Consider the following 22,259-nt stretch of genomic DNA (forward strand, 5'->3'; position numbering starts at 1 on the left):
CAATATCTGTAAATTCGTTAACTTAATCCATGCAGTACAAGGAAACAAAACTCCAACAGTCATGGTTGCTTTAGATGCAGAGAAAGCCTTTTGACAGAGTAGAATGGAATTATTTATTCAAAGTACTACAAAAACTCAACCTACCAGAGAAATATATTAATTGGATTATAGCATATATAAGGGACCATTGGCGAAAGTGACAGTAAATGGATATATATCAAACCAATTTAAATTAAGCAGTTCAACAAGGCAGGGATGTCCACTATCTTTCTCACTGTTCGTGTTAGCTATAGAACCACTAGCAGAACTGATAAGAACAGAAAATAAAATACGAGGGATAAAAATAAAAGAGAAGGAATATAAAATCAGTCTATTTGCAGATAACATTATAATATACTTAACAGAACCAGAAATATCAATAAAAGAATTACATAAGAAATTGAAGGAATATGGAGAAGTATCGGGGTACAAGATCAATGCAAATAAAAGTGAAGCAATGCCAATGAATAATGCGGATTTCACAAAGTTTAAGAAAGAATCACCATTTAGATGGCAAACACAAGCAATTCGATACCTAGGTATACAACTAAATAATAATCTCGGCCATCTATATAAACAAAATTATTAGCCATTAGTGAAAAAATTACAAGACGACTTAGAGCACTGGAAAGACTTACCACTAACACTGATAGGAAGGATAAACTGTATTAAAATGAACATCTTCCCAAGGATACAATACCTATTTCAATCATTACCAATTCACCTAACAGAGAAATTCTTCAAGGAGCTAAAGAAAATAACAAGGAAATTCTTATGGAAAGGGGGGGGGGAGACCGAGGATAGCACTAGATAAATTAACAGAATAGTACAAACAAGGAGAATTACAACTACCAAACTTAAAGAATTATTATAGAGCAGCACAATTAAGATACCTATCAGATTTTTATCAAACAAGGGAAAAACAAGATTAGAGCTAGATAAAATAAAATAGGGGATAAGATACCTGAGCATATACTCTATAAGAGGGATGAAAAATTGGTGCAACGTAGGAATTCACCAGTATTACCCCATCTGCTCAACATTTGGAAGAAGATTTACGTAGAAAGGAATAAAATAAATTATCAACTACCAAAATTAATATTGACACAAAATCAACTAATCCCTTTCATAATAAATAACCTTTCCTTCAGAGAATGGGAGAGAAAAGGGATCAAAAGAATAGAAAATTGTTTTTCGGGAAATAAATTATTATCTTTTGAACAAATGAAGGACAAATATAATATAACTCACGATACAAGGTTTGCATACCACCAACTGAAAACCTACTTGAAGGACAAATTGGGAAACAGTCTGAGGTTACCAGAAGGAAGCAATTTTGAATATGTGATTACAGACATAATGATAATTTAAAAATTTATAACAAACATGTACATTAAATTGCAAGAAAAGGAGAACGAGGAAACAAACTCTAAACCTAAACAAAAATGGGAACAAGATCTAAACATAAAGATAAAGAATGAAACATGGGAAAAACTATGCTCCGGAACTATGAGAAATACAATAAACACGAGGTTACGCATGATACAATATAATTGGTTACACAGGCTATATATCACACCCCAAAAGTTAAATAAATGGGATCCAACAGTATCAGACAGATGTTTTCGCTGTAAAAAGGAAACGGGAACAACAATACATGCAATTTGGACATGTGAGAAAGTGGAAAAATTTTGGGAAGATACAAACCAGATATTAAATAAAATCACAAAAAGCAATATACCAAAAAATACCCAGAGATCTTCCTTCTAAGTAATATAAGAAATAAAGAATTTGGACTCAATTTGGATGGAGCACAAAAAAGATTTATTATGATAGCCCTAGCTGTAGCAAAAAAATGTATTATGTCAACCTGGAAATTAGAAGACAACTTGAGAATACAACAATGGTACATAGAAATAAATAAATGTATTCCATTAGAAAAAATAACATATAATTTAAGAAATAACATTACAATATTCAAACAAATATGGGAACCATACATGAAATATAATAGAGAAATCCTACCATGAACCTCCACCACCTAAAATGACAGAAGGAGAAGACAATGAAATGAACTGACTCAGTATGTAAAAGTAAAAAATAAAAATTTCTTGTTTATTTTATTAAGTGATGACATTGTTTAATGGATTTAATGTATCTTATAGATTGAACTTTGAATAAATTGGAAGGGGGGGGAGAGGGAGGGAGGGAGGGAAGGGAGGGGGGAAAAGGGGAGAAAATGACACTATATATTCAAGAGAAAAATGTCTATGTATTTTAGTCAGTATGGTTTATTGTGTGAAAAATAAAATATTTTTAAAAATGTTTAAAAAATCTAGGACAAAATAGGACTTGTGCATCATTCAAATTAAGACTAAAACTGGTTTTCTGAACAGATCAATTACTGAAATTTGTCTTTTACAATTAGCAAAAAGCTTTGATTTTTCACTTTCTTTTGAATATTTAACTGATATGTTTAATTTTTTTTAGATATAATAATTAGGGGCCCATATTGTAAGTGTTAAAATGCAAGTTGCAAGCAGATTCTACAAACAGTGTGTGTAGATCTTGTTTACATTCCTTAAGTCTCTCCATAGAAATGTCGTCTTCGCCAAGGTCTGTCTCTGTATTTAAGATTAATCGTCAGTTTTGGATTTCTTTTGTTCTGCAAAGATTAAACTTTTATTGACCATGTTAATGTTTAATTGTATAACAATTTTTTTATGGCTTGTAATAATGTGGTAACAGAAGGTTTAATAAACCATGGAAAACACAAGTTTAGTCTGGATTTATTTGAGCGAGTCATAAACAACAACGGCATTCTAATCTCTCTAAGTGACTATAAAGGAAGATATTTGCGATAATTATGAAGAAAGAGCGTACTGGTGAGCTCAGTAATCGCTAAAGGACTGATATTCCAAGGAAAAGCTCCACTGCTGATGACTGAAGATTCTTATCATAATGTAGAAAATTCCCCACATGTATGTCCGACAGATTAGAAACCCTCTTTAGGAGGCAGGAGTGGGAGTGTCATTGTTTGCTATCTACAGAAGACTTCATGAAAAGAAATGCAGAGACTTCACTGCAAGATGCAGACTACTAGTTCGCCACAGAAAGAATGACCAGATTACAGTTTGCCAAGAAGTATATTAAGAGTTTGGAAAAAGGTCTTGAGGACAGTTGAGATGATGATTAACCTGTATCAGAGTGATACAGGCATGGACGTGTAAAAGAACTACACAAGATCCAAAGAATACCATCTTTGCCATGGTTTGGATCTTGCAGCATTGACATATCCATACCTGCCTCCTGAAGAGTGTTACTGATTTGTGGGGCTTGCATTTGGGAATTTTTATTCATTATGATGAGAATTCTTCTCTCATTAGTAGTGGAGATCTTCCTTGGAATACCAGTCCCTTTGCGATTACTGATTTTACCAGTACACTCATTCTTCTTAATGATGTTCCAAACTGTTGATTTTGGTAATCCTAAAGTTTGGGTGATGTATCTTACTGTTCTTGTTTTTAGCCTCATAATGGCTTCTTTGACTTTCATTGGCACAACTCTGGTCTTCCTGTTGAAAAATAGTAACTACTGACTCCAAAGGTGATCAAAAGCTTAGAAGCAGGCCTAGCTTTCTTATACCTGCACCAATGAAGCAATTAAATATACCTGAGTACTCACAAACACCTGTGAAGCCAAATGACCCAAACATTACGGTGCATAAAGTACTGTTATTCATACATGGTCAATTCAAAATGTATACAAATAACCTTGAATAAAATCTGGTATGTGTGCTTTAATTACACGTGAATTGTTTGATTAAACTGTAGAGGACAGGAGCAAATAAAGAGGGGAAAAAAGTCTTTGTCCCAATCATTATGGAGGGCACTGCATATTCAGTTCTTTCTTGGTGAAAGAGTCACTTGATATTCCTCGCAACTTGCTAACCCATTTATTTTTGGGTCATCTACAAATGTGGAAAACACATTGTCCCTTCATCCAAATTGTCAATGTCGATGTTAAATTACTGAGACTCCAGCAAAGATCCCTGTGGCACTCCACTAGTCACTAAAAACAATTGGAAATTGTCTTTTTCCCACGTAAATAATTATAAACCAAAAGATTTTTGTGAACATGTGTTTAGAGAAATAAATGTTGATTAGAATTCTTCTGCTTTAGGTATTCCATGTCACCTTTAATAAAATTCAGACACAATTCTCTCTAAACTTTCCACATTAAATTATTTAAATAAGAAAGCATTTATGGGACATTTTTACATTTACCATCCCAAGAAAATTTGTATTGACCATCTTACAGATTGGAGACTTGCAAAGGCAGACACCTCTAGCTAGACTGCTAAATTCAAATTCCATCTTTCAATCAGCCAATATCTCTAACATTTTCTTCACTGAAGCATCCTGAAAATGATCTGTAAAATGGACAATTTCCAGATGGTGTTATTTTTTACATAAAGGTCACACATTATTTATTTTAAATTTTTGAGTTATTTGGTAATTATAATTTGTAATTTTTTTTGTCTTTAAATAAATCTTGCCTCTTGCTCAAACAAAAATCTTAATTCTTCCTATGTCATTGACATCACTGATTTTGAAAGGCTAAAACTAACTTTATTTGAAAGGGAAAAGATCCAAAGCAAAAAGCTTGTCAATGTTTTCTCACATTTGTTTATATTTTGCAGCAGGGTGAGTGTATTATAGGTTGAAGCTTTTTGAGTTGAAAAATCTGCCTCTGGATGTTCAGATATGAAAAACCCAACACCCAACCCCAATCAACCAATTTTCCCTTGCAACCGCTGCAACCGTGCCTGCCTGTCCCGCATCGGACTTGTCAGTCACCAACGAGCCTGCAGCAGACGTGGACATTTACCCCCTCCATAAATCTTCATCCGCGAAGCCAAGCCAAAGAATTATGTGCATTTGCTATTCTTTGTGATTTGTTTACTTTGTTGATGAATTGATAAAGCAAGATCAGGACTAGACAGAAAATTATGTGAATATACTTTAAACAACTTTTAGTCCAAATAATTTGGCTGATTTTTTGTTTCATATTGGTCAGGATAACTTGGTTATTTTAAGATTGAAACTTGCCGAGCTAGGAATGTGACAGATGATTAATAGTTTTCAGGTAAATGCAAGTGATAGGGCAAACAATTGTAATTTATTTTGAAGATCATGTTCCCTAGACATGTCTTTTATTTATTAACTTGATTAATATTTACTGTTCCACCAGCAAAGGTTAGCAGTAATTAGCATGGTGTATCTACATTTACATTTTGTTTATTTGCATACGTGTCTGGGTAGATATAATCTTTAAAAAGTAGGAACATTTGTGAGTTGAATTAAAATGTAATAAATGTTAATGCAATAAATTTAACTTTACCAAAGATAATGTGGCTGTAATTCAAACATTGTCATAGCCTTTTTTCAAACACCTGTAAATTGGAACCACAGGCTTACTTGTTCTGACAACTATGTCTAAAATATTAGGATGCATAACTCATTCAGCATTAAGGAAATTCTGATGTGAATGAAGTATGAAATCTTATGAGCAAGATTTTGTATTTCTTGAGAGGGGAAAAAAAACTATTTCTGGAGGAACTCAGTGGATTGAGCAACATGCATGTTAAGGATAGTTAACATTTGGGTCAGTACCATGATCGGAACTGAAAGTGTAGAGAGGAGATAGCCCTTGGAGAGGTGAGAGAGTGGGGTGGGATGAGATCTGCAGGCAATAGGTGGAACCAGTTGAGGAAGGAGGATGGACAGATGAGCCAGGAGGAGAGGAGTGGAGACAGTGGCTGGTGAGTGTTAAGTAGAGACACATAATGAGAGGGGTTAAAAAGTATGAAATGGAACCAGCAGGTAAGGATAGAGCTGCAACTTTTCAACTGGATCCTGGACTTTTCTCAGAAGACCACAGTCAGTACAAATCGGAAGCAAAGTATCCTCCTCATTGACAATCAACACAAGTGCACTTCAATGATGAGTGCATAGCCCCCTGCCCTACTCCTCTACACCCATGATTGTGTGGATAGGCAAAATTGAAATGCCATCTATAAAATTGCCAATGGCATCATGGTCATCAGCAGAATCACAGATGGGAATGAGGAAGTGTATAGGAGTGAGAGATCAGCTCATTGAGTGATGTCAAAACAGCAACCTTGCACTCAACATTAGCAAAGCTAAGGAATGATTGTGGACTTCAGAAGGGGAAAATCAAGAAAACACTAAGCAGTCCTCATCGAGTGGAAAGGGTTAAGAACTTCATATTTCTGGGTGTCACCATCTCTGAAGATCCACCCTAGGACCTTTACATCAATGGAATGCATGGAAGACTCGCCAGCGGCTATACTTGGTGAGGAGATTTGGTATGTCACCAAAAAAATTTCTACAGGTATATAGTAGAGAGCATTCTGATCATTTGTATCACTGTCTGGTATGGAGGTGCCAATGCACAGTGCAGCAAAAGTCTACAGAGAGTTGTGAACTCAGCCAGTGTCACTATGGGCATCAGTCTTCACTCCATTGTGGAACTCTACAAGATCCAGTGTCTTAAGAAAGCAGTCTCTCATCAATGACCCTCACCACCCAAGCCATGCCCTCTTCACACTGTTACCATCAGGAAGGAGGAACCTGAAGTCAAGCACCTAATGGTACAAAACCAGCTTCATCTCCTCTGTCATCAGATTTATGAATGAACAATGAAACTCAGAAACTACTTCACTTTCTTTTGTTTACACCTTTTAAAAAAATATATAATTTATAGAAATATTTGCACCTTCAATACTGTTGTAAAAATAACAAATTTTGTGACATGTTTATAACAATAAATTCTGATCTTGTGGAAACCGCTGGAAGGTGAAAAGTGGAGTTGCAATAGGCAGCACATGCAGGAATATGTTGAAGGAGGAAGGCAATAAATGGAACCAAATCAGAGAGGACTGATGGGGGAAAAGATAGGAGATTCAGTTGGAAAAGTGTGGATGATGGTCAGCCTTAACCTGTCAGGAGAGGAGATTCAGGTGCAGCATGGAAATGTTGGTTACCTGAAATTGGAAAATTTCATAGCCCACTGCCCTACTCCTCTACACCCAATTTGTAGGCTACCCACATAGAACGTGACTTGCGTTTGCCCTTGCTCTGCTAGTGTGGAAAGGCTGAGGGACAAATAGGTTGACTTGGGGATAGTCTATGACCATGAGCCTAGATGGTCATTGTGGACAGAGCTCAGGTATTGGTGTTCTGCAAAATGTTTGCCATCTGCTTTTGGTCATACTGACTTAGAAGAGGCCACATTGAGAGCGCCAAATACAATAGAAGTTGGAGGTGCATGGGAATATTTGCTGACATAGAGGTAATGAGGGAGGAGATGCAGGGATGAGTGTTGCTCTTGTTCTGGTTGCAGGAAAAATGGCCTTGGGACAGGGCTCAGGGGTTGGGGTGGGAGTGGGTGGGGAAGAGGGGTGGTGGTAATGGTTGGGTAGGAATGAGCAAACGGTAGTAAAGGAGAGAGTAGTTGCTGTGGAAAGCAGAAAGGAGAGTTGAAGATGTGACTGATGATGGGATCATTTTGTTGCACTCAGAAATGACAAAGATGATGTGACTAGAAGGGTAAAAGGTGAGAAATTAGTTTATTAATGTTTTTGATTTACTGTTTATTACTTGCTCTACAGTTGTGATTATAGTAGCTGACTCGTACAAGAGTTCTCAGAAGAGACATTTTGGATGGAGTGTGCTAAATTCTGGGTCAGGATTTAATTAATCTCCAAATTAAAGAGGAATTCATCATTCATATTCATTATTCTGCATAGATTGTGGATCAAGTTTTCCCTCTTTGAAGTTGATAAAATTTGAACTGTTTCTTGGCAATTTTGACAAATTCTGATGCATTTTATTAAGGCTGATTTCCAGCTTTGTAACATTAGCTGACTTCATTTTGCCTTTGTTACTTCCAAGCTTGACAATCAAGAACCTGATCTTGGTGTTTTGCTTGGTTTCAGGCCATTGAAAAATTTGGCCTCAAATTTAAAAGAATAGTTTCATGGTCTTTAACTGATGACAGACTTCTAATATAAAGTTGGACATTATCCCTAGGTGGCAGTATAGCAGAGACTATTCTCCATAGTTTGTGGATCAAGTTTTATTCTGAAGTTGATAAAATTTGGACTGTTTCTTGGCCACTTTGACAAATTCTGATGCATTTTATTAAGGCTGATTTCCAGCTTTGTAATATTAGCTGACTTGGTTTTGCCTTTGTTACTTCCAACCTTGACTATTTCCATATAGTTCTGGCTGACCAGCCACTGACAATCTACACTTTGGGAATGTAATTCTCATCTCTCCTTATGACATGTATTTGGCCCATTGGGTTTATACCAATTCAAAGCAATCACAAATTCTGTTCTCTCCACTTATTTCCCTGTAGTCTATTCTCTGTCATGTGCATATTAACAATCCCCTGATTTCCTGCCATCCTTCTACATTAGGGGTAACTTGTAGCAGGCAACTAATTGATAAACTCATATAGACATCACCAGAATCAAATCCACATCATTGGAGAAGTGAGGTAACAGCTTTCCCTGTTGGCAACATTGCTTAACTGGCCTCATCTGATTCATCAGACACCCCAGATTGGTTGACTTTTGTCAGTTTCAAGTTAATCATTGTCTCAATTTTAAAACTTTTAGTGGGCAACTTTCAATTTGTTATTGGCCAGGTGCTGTGGCCTGTGGTTTTCTTGGGAAACTATCAGTGCTCAACCAATAATTATGCCCGAGAGCTGTGCGGTCAGATGACGTATGTTTACTAGTCGTGCTAATGGAATTGAATGTATCTGATCAGTGGTTTTCAACCTTTTTCTTTCCACCCACATACCACCTTAAGCAATCCCTTACTAATCACAGAGCATTAATGGCATAGGGATTGCTTAAGGTGGTATATGGGTGGAAAGAAAAAGGCTGAGAACCATTGATATAAATGCATTTTCATTGAGGACCTGGAAGTTGTAATTTATTTATTTTTTGTTGACTTCAGAATGCATGGAAAATTGAATATTGGCTCTTGAATATTTAGCAGTGCTTGCCTCTCTTGCATTCCTTATTTTAAACATTTTTGCCTAGAAAATCTGTTTGCTGTCATAGACTTTGGAACAAACTTTTCAGCTTGTTTCAAGTTGTTCATTTCTCTGCAAAAGTCCATTTGCCTACCTTCTAGAATATCGCCATGATAAAACTACTTTTATCTCATGATTTAGAAAAAAAATTTCATAATGCAGATGTTGCTGGTTAATCTTAAGATTTTTAAATGTAGAAAATGTTGCAAGTTCTCAGATCAAACAGCAACTGTAAAGGAAATAGCAAGGTTGAATTTTTTCTCGTTTACTTTCTTCAGTAGGTCTCATGAAAGTCACAAATCATGTGTAATATGATGAACTTTGTCTTGAATATTCTTGACAGAGTGCTTCATTTGAAAAAGGTATTGCAATTTTTCCACCAGCCTGAGAAGGCTTCCCTCACCTGATTCTGTTCTTAGCTACTCACAACCTGCAATGCTTTAGACCATAGAACACTACAGCACAATACAGACCCTTCAGCCCTCTGTTGTGCTGACTCATATATTCCTTAAATAAAAGTACTAAACCCTCCATACCCCGTAACCTTCTATTTTTCTTCCATCCATGTGCCTGTCTAAGAGACTCTTAAATGCCCCTAATGTTTCAGCTTCCACCACCATCCCTGGAAAGGTATTCCAGGCACCCCTGATGTCTCCCCTAAACTTTGTCCCCTTCACTTTGTAGATATGTCCTTTGGTGTTTGCTAATACTGCCCAGGGAAACAGGTGCTGGCTGTCTACCCCATCTATGCCTCTCATAATCTTGTTGACCTCTCTTAAGTCTTCTCTCATCCTACTATGCTTCAAAGAAAAATGTCCCAGCTCTACTAACCTTGTCTCATAAGACTTATTTGCCAATCTAGGTAACATTCTCGTAGATCTCCTCTGCACCCTCTCCAAAGCTTTCACATCCTTCTTGTAATGAGGTGACCAGAACTGAACACAATATTACTAAGTGTGGTCTCACCAGAGATTTGTAGAGTTTCAACATGACCTCTCAACTCCTGGACTCAATCTCCCTATTAATGAAGCCCAGCATCTTCCAGGCCATAGAATGTTACAGCACAGAAAAACAGGCCATTTGACCCTTCTGGTCTCTGCTGACCAATAAAACTATCTTATCAACCTGTGCAGTGACCCCAAGGTTCCTCTGTTCATCCACATTCTTCGATACCTAACCATTAACCCTGTACTCAGTTTTCTGGTTTCACCTTCCAAAATGCATCACCTCATACTTAGCCAGATTATCGCCATCTGCCACTTTTCTGCCCAACTCTGGATCCTGTCTATATCTTGTAACCTTTGACAACTTTCATCTCCATTCACAACTTTTCCATCCTTTGTGTCATCCTCAAACTTACTGAACCATCCTGCCACAGCTTCATCCAGGTCATTTGGGGTCCCAGAACCGATCCTTGCAGTACTCCACTAGTCACTGACCTCCAGGCAGAATACTTTCTTTCCATTACTACTCTCTGCTTTCTACCTGCAAGCCAATTTTTTAGTCACACAGCCAAAGTTTCATGGATTCCATGCCTCATGACTTTCTGAGTGAGTCTCTCATGGGTGACCTTGTCATATACCTTACTAAAATCCATGTACCACCCTACCCTCATCAATTTGTTTTTGTTACCTCTCAAAGAACTCAATTAGGCTTGTGAGGCATGACCTTCCCTTCACAAAGCCATGCTGACTATCCTTGAGCAGACTGCACTTTTCCAAATGCTCATAGATCCTATCCTAAGAATCCTCTCCAATATTTTGCACACCATTAATGCAAAACTCACCAATCTATAATTCCCAGGATTCTCCCTATTACCATTTTTAAACAAGGGACTTACGTTTGCTATTCTTCAACTCCCGGCATCTCCCCTGTGGCCAAAGAGGAATCAAAGATCATAGCTATTGCCCCAGCTATCTCATTCCACAGCAGCCTGTTGTATATCACATTCAGCTCCAGGAATTTGTCAATCTTGATGTTTTTAAAGAATATCCAACCCTTCCTCTTCCTTAATCTCAATATTGACCAGCACATCAGTCTGTTCTATTTCATCCTCACCATTCTCTTGTGAAAACTGAGCAAAGTATTCATATAGGACTTCCCCAACTAGGCACATGTTGCCTCCTTTAATGGGCCCATCTTCATTCTCATCATCCTTTTGTCCTTTACAAATGCATAGAACACCTTGGTATTCTCCTTAAATCCTTTATGCCAAGGCCTTTTCATGCCCCCTTTGAGCTCTCCTAAGTCCTTTCTTAAGCTCCTTCCGAGCTACCATATACTTCTCATGAGTCTTTCCTGATTCTCTTTTCCTACATCTTTTCCTTGTCCCAGTGGGACAAACCTATCCTGAACCCAGTACAAGTGGTCCCTAAACTTTCTCCACATTAGTTCTGTGCTTTCACCCTTGAACATCTGTTTCCAATTTACTCGCACTAGTTACTGCCTCATCACATCATAATAAGCCATTCCCCAATTAAGTATTTTTCCCATTTTGTCTATTTTTATCTTTATAGCTATGCTAAAGCTCGAGGAGTTGTGGTCACTCTCACCAAATGCTCCCTCACCAAGAGCTCTGCCACCTGACCAGGTTCATTATCCAGAATTAGATCCAGTATGGCCTTTTGGTGAATGTCTGCCAAGCTGCCTGTCTCCCCTCTGGCCAGCCTTGCTGAACTAACATTGGCTGTGCATTATCTCTACTGTTAAGGACATTCCCCTTGGATATAACTGTATATGCATCTATTTTCTTTCATTATTGTACCATGAGTTTCTGCTAATAAAAGCCATGATTATTGTTTGACCATATTGTCTTTGTCTACTTCATCAACTGGCACTTCAGGCCTCTCCTCTCTTTGGCTGGTCTACATACTGACAGGAATCCTTTGACACACTTGTCAAATTCAACCCCATCTATCCCTCTTGCAGTCAGGAGGTGCCAGTCAATATTAGGGAAGTTGAAATCACCCACAAGTCCAAGCCTGCATTTTCTGCACCATTCCAAAATCTGCCTGTTTATCTGTTCCTCTGTGTCCTGAGGACTATTTGGGGGCCTATAGACTACTCCCAGCACAGTGATTGTTCCCTTCCTATTTCGGGCTTCCACCCACACAGACTCAGTGGACACTCCCTCTGTAGCCTCCACCCTTTCTATAGCCATGACACTATCCCTGACCAGTAATGCCACTCTTACCTTTCCCCCCCACCCCCCCCCCCCCCAAAATCATCTCTTACCTGCATCAGCTAATCCTGCCTTTTCTCAAACCATGTCTCGGTAATGGCCACAACATCATAGCTCCAAGTACTGATCCATACTCTTAAGTTCATCCTCTTTATTCCTAATACTCCTAGCGTTGAAATAAACACATTTCAAACCCTCTAACTGGCCACATGTATGTTTTGTTTCCTGCCTGTCCTTCCTCACAAACTCAGAACATATAGCATCATACTTTTGACCTCTGGCCTAATCTCTGCACTTATATTCTGGTTTCCCACTCCCTGCCAAACTAGTTGAAACCCTCCCCAACAGCTTAAGCAAACCTAGATGCCAGGATATTGGTCCCTTTCCAATTCAGGTGCAGCCCATTCTTTTTGTACAGGTCAGACCTTCCCCAGAATAATCCACAAATCTGACCCCTGCAACAACTCTTCAGCCACACATTCATCTACCACAACTTCCTATTCCTACCCTCTCTGGCGCATGGCACAGACAGTAATCCCAATATTACCAGCCTTTTTTTTAAACTTGCCTAACTCCCTCTTCAGGACGCCATCACTACTCCCATCTATGCCATTGGTCCTCATGTGCACCACAACATCTGGCTACTTTCCCTGACCCTGGCACCTGGGAGGTAACATACCATCTGGGAGTCTTGATTTTGTTCACAGAACCACTTGTGTAACCAACAAGTCCCCAATCACCATAGCTCTCCTCTTCTTTCCCCCTTCCTTTCTAAACCAAGGGCCCAGCCTCTGCACCATGGACATAACCACCACAACTTGTTCCTGGTTGATCGTTCCCCCCGCCTCCCCCAAACATTATCCTTATTGTTGAGGGGAAAGGTCACGGAAGTGCTCTGCACTTTCTGCTTATTTCCCTTCCATCTCCTAACAGTCACCTGCCTCCTTACTTTTGGGAGTGACTGTCTTCCTAAAGCTTTTCTCTATCACTGCCTCTGCCTCCCGAATAATCCAAAATTCATCCAACTCCAACTCCAGTTCCCTAACTCTGTCACCTAGGTGGATGCACCTCCTGCAGGTATAGTCATCAGGGACAATTGTTCTGTCCCAGATTTCCCACATCCTGTGATTGGAGCATTCCACTGCCCTAGCTACTGTCTCCATCAACTCTTCCTAAGCAAATACAAAATTATTACATGGGCTGGTATCACAAGCTCATCCTCAGCCTCTGCTCACCGAAGCCTCATGAGCCAAAGCCCGTGTCCCACTCCTACTCTGAGCCACTCACACATTGGCTGCTCCATTAGAGTTACCCCTCTGTTTATTTGTCACCTCCTACTAATCTCTATTCTGTTTAACCCTTAACTTTCTCTCTACTCCCTTTTTAAATGTACTCTCCTCCAGCTGGTTCCTGACACTCAACAGCTCCTCTTTCAGCAACTGTCCCAAAATTACAATTTCTCTTTCCCTTTTTTTTTTTGCACTATCAATTCTGAAGTCCTTGGAAGAGAGGTCAATGAAAGATTTTGATTTCCATTCCTTGGCAATACCAAATTTATATTGTTTGACAAAGTTCAAAGTGTGCACTGATTGCACCCACGCTCCTTTCTATAATTTTTCAATGTATCCCACTATCTTGCGTTGCCATGCTGCTTGTCTTGTATCCAATGATAGATGAGCAGAAATTTCAACCTCCAACTAAATATCATAAAGACCAAAGTGCTTGCCTTGTTGCAGAGAACACAACTGTAGTTACTGAAATCTTGAATAAAGAAAGAGAAGGTGGAGAGACATGGTGGGCCAGGCAGCATCCATGGATAGAAATAGTCAGTCAATCATTCGGGTCGGAGACTTTTATCAAGACTCTGAAATCCAAGAGCTACTAAAAGCAAGTGTCCCTGTCAATATTGGAATTTTTACAATTGTTAAAGGTTTAGCTGTGTAAGGTTAAAGAGGGCATGAATCTAGAGCTTTAGTGAATAATGTGTTACATGAGCAATTGCATGTTGATAGATGGATCAGCATCGGCGTGCTGGCCTGGGATTGGCCGGCGATCCTGCCATAGTTCCCCATCTTCTCTTGCGGGAGGTCGCTTGGGACGATGGTTGGTGTCACCCCCAGGTCTGCGCAGTTGCTGTGTTTATTGGCCATTTTGTGGGCCGGTCCATGTGCAGGCCGCTCCACAACCCCCCCCCCCCCCTTAGAACTGGCGATCGGGCCATTGTCTGTGACTTGGGTGGTCTGTCCCTTGAAGAGGAGAGGAGTGGAGACCAGCTCATTATAGTCCAGATATCCTGGTTTCAGGCAGTTGATGGTAAACATCTTCTCCTTACCACTGATGTCGAGGACAATGGTGGAGTCATTATTCCTGATGACCTTGTAGAGTCAGTGTAGGTGTGGCCTGTGGGTACCCCTTCTCACAACTATGTACTGACAAGTCTTTAAGTCCCTGGGAATGTTATGTTTGGGTTGGACATGTGGTGGGGATTGCCATGGGACCAGGGACCCTAGTTTTCGTCGTAAGTTCTCAAAGGTTACTCCGTGATTTTCCAGGTGTTTATTGGGGGCCAGGAACTCCCCTGGAATGATTAAAGGTGCGCCATAGACCATCTCTGCTGCCAAGGCATTGAAGTCCTCCTTCAGCGCAGTATGAATTTCTAACAGGACCCAAGGCAGTTTGTCCACCCATCGGGCCATCAAGACTAAGTTTAGGTGCCCATGGAAACACTCCACTAACCCATTGGCCGAAGGGTGATATGCTGTGATGTGGTGGACCTGCACCCCCAGAAAGTTAGCCAGCACAGCCCAGAGCCCCGAGGTGAATTGTGCCTCCACTCCTGTCCAAGGTCAGGTGCTCTGGGACCCTGATTCCAGACACCCACGTGCCAATGAGTTCCTTGGCGCTAGTTTCTGTGGTGGTATCAGCCAGCAAGACTGCCTCAGGCCACCTCGTGGAGCAGCCAACTATTAATCGGGAGGTATCTCACCTCTTGGGAAACTGGTAACAGCCCCACATGTTAATATGTATGTGGCTGAACTTGCACCATGCTGATTCAAAGATCTGTGTGGGCACCATCATGTAAATCTGCACTTTGGAGGACTGGCGGATCATCCAGGTATTGGCCCACTGGCTGACCTGCTCATGGAGGCTATGCTAAACAAACCTCCTAGCCATTATCTTGACTGTGGCTCAGATTCCAGGAGGCGCTAGGATATGGATGGCATCGAAAACTTGGCACCTCCATGCGGCTGGAACGATGTGGCGAGGGCTGCCGTTCGAGACATCACAGCAGTGTCAGGTTACCTGGGCCAACAAAGACATCTTTTACCATGAAACTGGAGATGGCTGTCCTTTGTGCAGGGTCTCTGGGTCCTGCTGCTGCACTTTGCTATGGCCAGGTAGTTGAACCCCTGGACTGGGTTTGTACCAATTTGATCGCAGGGCGTAACAGAGCATTGGCTACCATGTTGCTTTTCCTTGCAATCTGCTGTATGTCCATGGTAAATTCGGCCACATAGGACAAGTGTCTCTGTTGTCAGGCTGACCACGGGTTTGATGCCTTATGGAAGGCGAAGTTCAGTGGCTTGTGATCGTTGAAGACCTTGAATTGCTGACCTTCCAAAAAGTAACAGAAATGTCTTAACATCAGATAATGCCAATAGCTTTTGGCTGAAAGTGCTATATTTGACCTCTGGTGGGGGAGGGAGGGTGGTGAAGGTGCATGCTGAAAAAGGATTGCCACTGGCCTTCAGTGAGCTATTCCGGTATGCCCATTACTGCTGTGTTGGAGGCATTGACTGGCAGGGCGGTAGGTGCCGCCAGTCTGGGGTGCACAAGGAGGGTGGCGTTGGCCAGCGTGTCTTTGGTGTTCTGGAAAGCCTTCAAAGACTCATCATCCCAAGTAATGTCCTTTGACTTGCTCACCATCAAAGTGAAGAGGGGGTGCATGATGTGTGACGCTGCCAGTATGAACCTGTAGTAAATGCTTATCATACTGGCATATTCCTGTAGCCCTTTTACTGTGCTTGGCAAAGTGCCAGAACACCTTGACCTTTTTTGGGAGGGGTGTACCCCCTTGTCTGTTTATCCTGTGCCTCAGAAAGTCAATGGTGTCCAGACCGAATTGGCACTTCGCAGAGTTAATTGTCAGCCCGAGCTCACTCAACTGGATGTACAGTTGTCTCAGGTGGACGGCATATGCTTGCAGCTTCTTTAGACCGAAGGGCATGCGGAGGAATTCAAACAAGCCAAAAGGGGTTATAATTGTGGTCTTGGGGATGTCCTGGGCAAACTGGGATTAGGTGGTACCCCCAGATGAGGTCCACCTTGGAAAACACTGGTGCAGGTTGGCAGCAAGGTCTTGGATGTGGGGCACGGGATATCTGCCAGGTGTGATGGCCTCATTGAGATGATGGTAATCACTAAATGGCCTCCACCTTCTAGCTGTTTTAGGCACCATGTGGAGGGGGGAGGCCCAGGGACTGTCAGAGCGCCATACAATCTCCAGCTCCTCCATTTTCTTAAATTCTTCCTTCGCTAAGCTATGCATTTCGGGATGGAGTCAGTGTGCCCTGGCATGGAGCAGGTGACCCTCGGTCAGAATGTGGTGCCTTACCCTGTGCTTTGCCTCAGCCACAGAGAACAGTCGCGCCACTATTGAGGGGAACTCTGCCAGGATGCGGGCAAATTTATTGTCTGAAAGCATTATAGAGTCAAAATGGGGAATGGGTAGTTTGGCTTCCCCCAGAAGTAGTCTGAAAAGTTCTGGTGTGCAGCAAACTCCATCCTTTGAGGTTGACAAGCAAACAGTGGGCATAAAGGAAGTCGACCCCCAGCAGCAGTTGCGCCACTGCTGCAAGGGTGAAGGTTGATGTAAAGTGACTGTTCCCAAATCGAAGGGGAATGGTTCGGGTACTAAAAGTCAAAATGGAGGAGCTTTTGGCTTTCCTCAGTGCTGGGCTCTGTTTGGCATTGTGGGTGTCGAGGCCTTGGGGGGGTGGTGGGTGGGGAGGTGGTAGGACGCTTATCTCGGCGACAGTGTTGACCAGGGAATGCATACCCGACAAGGAGTCCCAGACGTACAGGAAGCTATCACTTGGGCCAACTGCAGCAGCCATCAATGATGGTTAGCCAGGACGTTTCCCGAAAACCCATAGGGAGGGTGGCATCGACGGGCCTCTACACCCCTTCACTTAAGATGATAACAGAATTGTTCTAGGGTATTAACTTAACTCTCTGCTGGTCTTGGTTTCCCAGAGGGCTATTCATGGGGCTTGCTGATGTGGTCTACGACGTCAGTGATCTCCTCCTTCACTCTGCAGAGCATGCCTGCCTGGGGAGCGACCTTCCAAGAGTTGCTGAAGTCCTCGTCTGTGAGCAAGAGTCTGATATCCTCGGGCAGCTACACCAGAAAGATCTGCTCGTAGAGCAGGCAAGACTTTCGGCCCTTGGTTAGAGTGAGCATCTTGCTCATTAGGCTGGACGGGGCCCTGTCCATATGCAGCAATCGGGTGGCATGCTCATGTTGGGAGAGCCTGAATGTGTGGGTTAACAGGTCTTTGAATACTGCGTATTTGCCTTGCTCTGGATGCTGCTGTAGAAAATCTACAACCCTTGTCTTGTATCTTGATCAAGAGTACTCACGACATAGAAGTAGTGGGTAACATCAGCGGTGGTGTGCAGATGATAATCTTTCTTTCAGGCTATCACCTAGTTCCTTTCTGTTTCACTTATTCCAAGAGAAACATCAGACAGATAGCTCTTCCAGCCTGTCTTGTTCCAACTGCCAGCCACATGTCCTTCTCTTTCTCATTTGCAAAATCACCTCCTTCTCCAGCAAACAATAGGAGTCCATCTTCTGCTTCCATCTGTTGTTTTAGGTAAACAAACCTCTCAATGACCTTTGAGTGAGCACCTTGCAGAGAGGTCAGAAGTCTTGTAAAAATGTCCAACACAGACGACTTGACTCCAAGACAATGGTCTATTCATTTCATGATATTGTTTCAATTAGCACCTACTTGTGAAATGTGCATATCATTCTCCATATTTTCTGTAAAGTCACTGAATATGAATTGTTCAGTATTTCAAATAAGATCTGTTTTAAAATATGTAACCACTCTTAATTTTACCAATTTATCTCCCAAAAGCATTTCCAAGTATTCCATCACACTGGCTCCGCTTGATCTGTCATCTTCAGGTCCAACTGCCGGTTGGATCTGTTGGAGTCACCAATGTAGCATTTGCGTTACTCAAGCATGGAGAAGAACGACATGCACACCTAAGCCTTGGAATCGGGACTGGTTTATTGTTCTGGCCATCGCACTTATATGGGCCCCAGGCGCTGACGTCAGGGCCCTGTGTCATTGGAGCAGGCCGGCGTTTCCGCAAGAATTCCCTGTCTTCCTTCTGTGTGGGAGGTTACCTGGGACAATGGCCAGTATCACTCCCAGGTCTTCATGGTCATAGTGTTCATCGGACATTTTGTGGCAAGTGGTAAAGTCACCTTGGGCACTCTGGCTAAAGATTATTAAAATGAAAAATGCTTGTAATGCCACTTTCAATTATTCTTAAATTAAAATGTTCATAATTGTATATCTTTCTAAATCTGCTAATATATTTTTCATTATTTTCTCCTTTTAGTTATTGAAATTCTGCAAATTTGGGAGTGGTTTTGTTTAAAGAGAAAACAATTGTATGAAGCCATGCTTACACTCAGATGGTATTAAGTTCATTTGCAAATTTTAATGGGAGTAGATTTTATCCAACCACTTTGTTGAAAAGAAGCATTGAGAATGTTTTTCACTTTTTTTCATTTGCACTTTTTATTTACCATAATATATGAAGACAGTTTAATAATGTTTCTTTGCAATTATGGATCATTTCTAAATCTTAAAATGTTCTTTTTACAGTTGAAATATACAATGTGTATATTATTAAAAGCAATGCATTTTAGTCATTGTTACAGAAATTATCTTTCTAATCACCTATATGTAATTTTTCTTTGGAACTTCAAATGCAGGGTTGCTTGTGGGGACACTTGATGTTGTGTTGGACTCCAATGCTCGAGTTGCACCATATAGAATCCTTTACCAAACTCCTGAATCCCTGGTGTACTGGACAATTGCATGTGGTAAGTTGTAGAACAAGGGCATACTAGTCTAATGTGGTCATTTTAATTTTTTTTAAGAAAGGAAAATTATTTTTATGGATATGAAGCTATAAATAGAACAATATTTTTGATGAAAGTTTTTTTCAAAGCTCAGACATATATGGATAATTTATAATGAGCATTATAATGTAATGAATACCTAGTTTTTATTTAAAAAAAGCTTTCACCTCTTGAGGACTTTAGATTATGTTCAACATAGCAATGAAGAAAAAATTTTTGGAGCATGGCAACAAAATATTTAAAATTACATTAATAGCATAAACATCAGAGATGAGCATAATGAAGTGTGAGAAATGTGAACAGAGCCTGTAAAGAGGCATAGACTGGTTAAGCAACTGGGTAAGAAGGTATCAGTGAAGTGTAACAGGCAAATATGAATTTGAATTGATGTGTTTGTTCTTGAGGCATCTAACATCTAGGATGGAGGGCTTACATAAAGGAAGATTACAGAAAATCATTCTATGCTTACTGGAGAGAGAATAAATAGGAAGGTCTCATACCCTGGTGTGGGGTGGTGAAGGGAATAGAGTATTTTAAATGCAATGGCATGTATTTAAAGCAAGAATTAGAGGAATAATATGGAAAATAAATGATTTCACCCAGAATGTAATAGGGGTCAGGAATTTCACCTAAAAGAATTGTAGAGCCAGAAACCCTTGAATTTAAATAGTAATTGGATGTGTGCTTGAAAAGCTATGATTTACACATCTGTGGATCAAGGGTTGAAAGGTGAGATTAGAATGGAGAGCTCCTGTTTGATATGTACAGATATTTTGGGCATATTGGTCTCTGTCATATAATTCTTTTTAAGTTTATACTTGGCTTTTTAGAACAGCTATTTTCATAATATTTTTTTTAAGTGAGAGGCTTGTCCTATGATTAAATACAGTTGATGTAAAAAAAAAGACAATCTCCTGCATCTTTAAGGTTCAAGGTTACTTTTATTGTCCTGTAATAATAAATAAAAATGTAATATACATAATGTATTTCTACTTTTGTCTGCCATAAGGTAAAGTGTTGCCATGGGCATAAGAGAAGGAAGCAAAATAAAGTATTTTCAGAGATGCAGAATGTCTGTGGATTTGCCTCCAGTGCTCCCACAGCATCTGCAGCTGCACAGATTCCCATTCAAACCATTGGCAGCCCAAGCTCCAGGTCCAAACCTCCAATATGAGCAGGAAGCCTTCAGAGCCCGAGGCCCTTCAGGAGCTCTTTCTTACCCTCTGTACTCTTTCACGTCCCAGTTCCAATACCTGGTTCTCATAAGCCAGTCCCCAGCAACCTGCTGCCTGTGTGGGTCTTTTGACTGCAAGTCGTCCGTAGCCTGTGTGAATCCTTCAACCACAAGTCACCAGCAGCCCGCAGCTTCTGAGTTCTTTAACCACTAAGCCCATCACTAGTCCACAACTTTGGTCACCTTCCTGTGGGTTATTTCCCATGCTTCTAAACGGGGGCTGTTCTCCCATATCTGATGCCCTGTGCCATTTCTCTGGACCTCAGAGTCTGCACACCTGGTATGCTGCCTAGCACAGATGCAGTCATCTTGGGCACTGACATCAGTGGTTGCAGGATTTTTAAAATAAAACACAGTCAGCTCCTTTTAACAGGGATTTTAAACCCTGGAGATGGAGCCATCTGCTACATAAATGGGCAATAGGATTCTGCAGAGAGGTGCTGTCTCCATCCCGTGCTCTCTCGGGTCAACACCAGAGGAAGCGCTGCCACTTTTATTTTTGGAAACTGGAGACAGCAAAATCAATAGCAGATGAAGAACTTGGCAGGAAAAACTGCATTGATGGGCAGAAATGGTCAATCAACATTTGGGTCTACACTCATTGACAAGACTGGAGCGAATTGGGGGGAGGGATGTGATATCATGCATATAAATGTAGAAAGAAATGGGGAGGCCAATGAGGTGGAACATTAAGGAAAGGGAGGAAGAAAACTGAGGAGTGGGATTTTTTTTTCAAGAGTAGTTAAGATTAAAACAGTGGAATCAGATGGGAGTGGGTTTGAGGCTAAAATTAGAAAATTAAATGTTCATGCTGTTACATTTAAGACTGATGTTCCTCAGGTTTAATGTTTGGCCTCTACTGATAATGGATGAGGCCAAGGACATGGATGTAGCTGAAGGAATGATTGGGAGAATTAAAATGGTTGGCTACAGGAAGATCATAAATGGATCTTGGTGTTGGGCCTCACCAGTATAGAGGAGGCCACACCAGGTACACCAAATACTGTTAAATTAGGTTAACTGAGGTACATGTGAAATTCTGCTTCATCTATTTGTGGCCCTGGATAGAGGTGAGAAAGGAGATTATAGGGACAGGTTTTACACTTTTTGTGATTGCAATGGAAAATGACTAAGGGGTGGATAGTTGGGTAGGGAGAGAAGAGTGGACTATGGAATCAGATTTTCTTCCTTCATCAAAACATTTCGATTTCTCCCACAACATCTTTACCTACTTTCATATGATATCACCCCCTTCTCTCTAGACTTTATAAATGATTCACACCTGAAATATTGACCAACCTCTCCTTGGTTACTGTCTAATCTGCTGAGTTTCTCCAGCATTTTGTTGTCTGCTCAGGATTCCAATATCTGCAGCTTTTATGTTTCTTCAGCTGAATCAGTGTGCATGACTGTTTATCCTGGCTTTGAATTTGTCAAATGTTTCTTAATCAATATATATATAGGTACCAACTAGAGGAAGTGCAATACTGAATCTCCTATTA

General features: G+C 40.7%; 1 protein-coding gene across 3 annotated transcripts in view; it reads left to right on the forward strand.

Annotated features, from left to right (window-relative positions):
* The window catches only part of tbc1d9 (TBC1 domain family, member 9 (with GRAM domain)), a 98,928-nt gene that overhangs the window by 16,623 nt on the left and 60,046 nt on the right, over positions 1-22,259 (forward strand). For 2 of the 3 annotated variants that reach the window (XM_069925308.1, XM_069925307.1), the window contains exon 2: positions 19,374-19,484. In XM_069925308.1, the coding sequence (XP_069781409.1) occupies positions 19,374-19,484 (111 nt within the window). Of the gene's footprint in view, positions 1-19,373; positions 19,485-22,259 lie in introns of those variants that run through there. The other variant, XM_069925309.1, reaches the window with a different exon arrangement.

This window comes from Narcine bancroftii, chromosome 3, assembly GCF_036971445.1.
Source record: "Narcine bancroftii isolate sNarBan1 chromosome 3, sNarBan1.hap1, whole genome shotgun sequence".
Lineage (NCBI taxonomy): Eukaryota > Metazoa > Chordata > Chondrichthyes > Torpediniformes > Narcinidae > Narcine > Narcine bancroftii.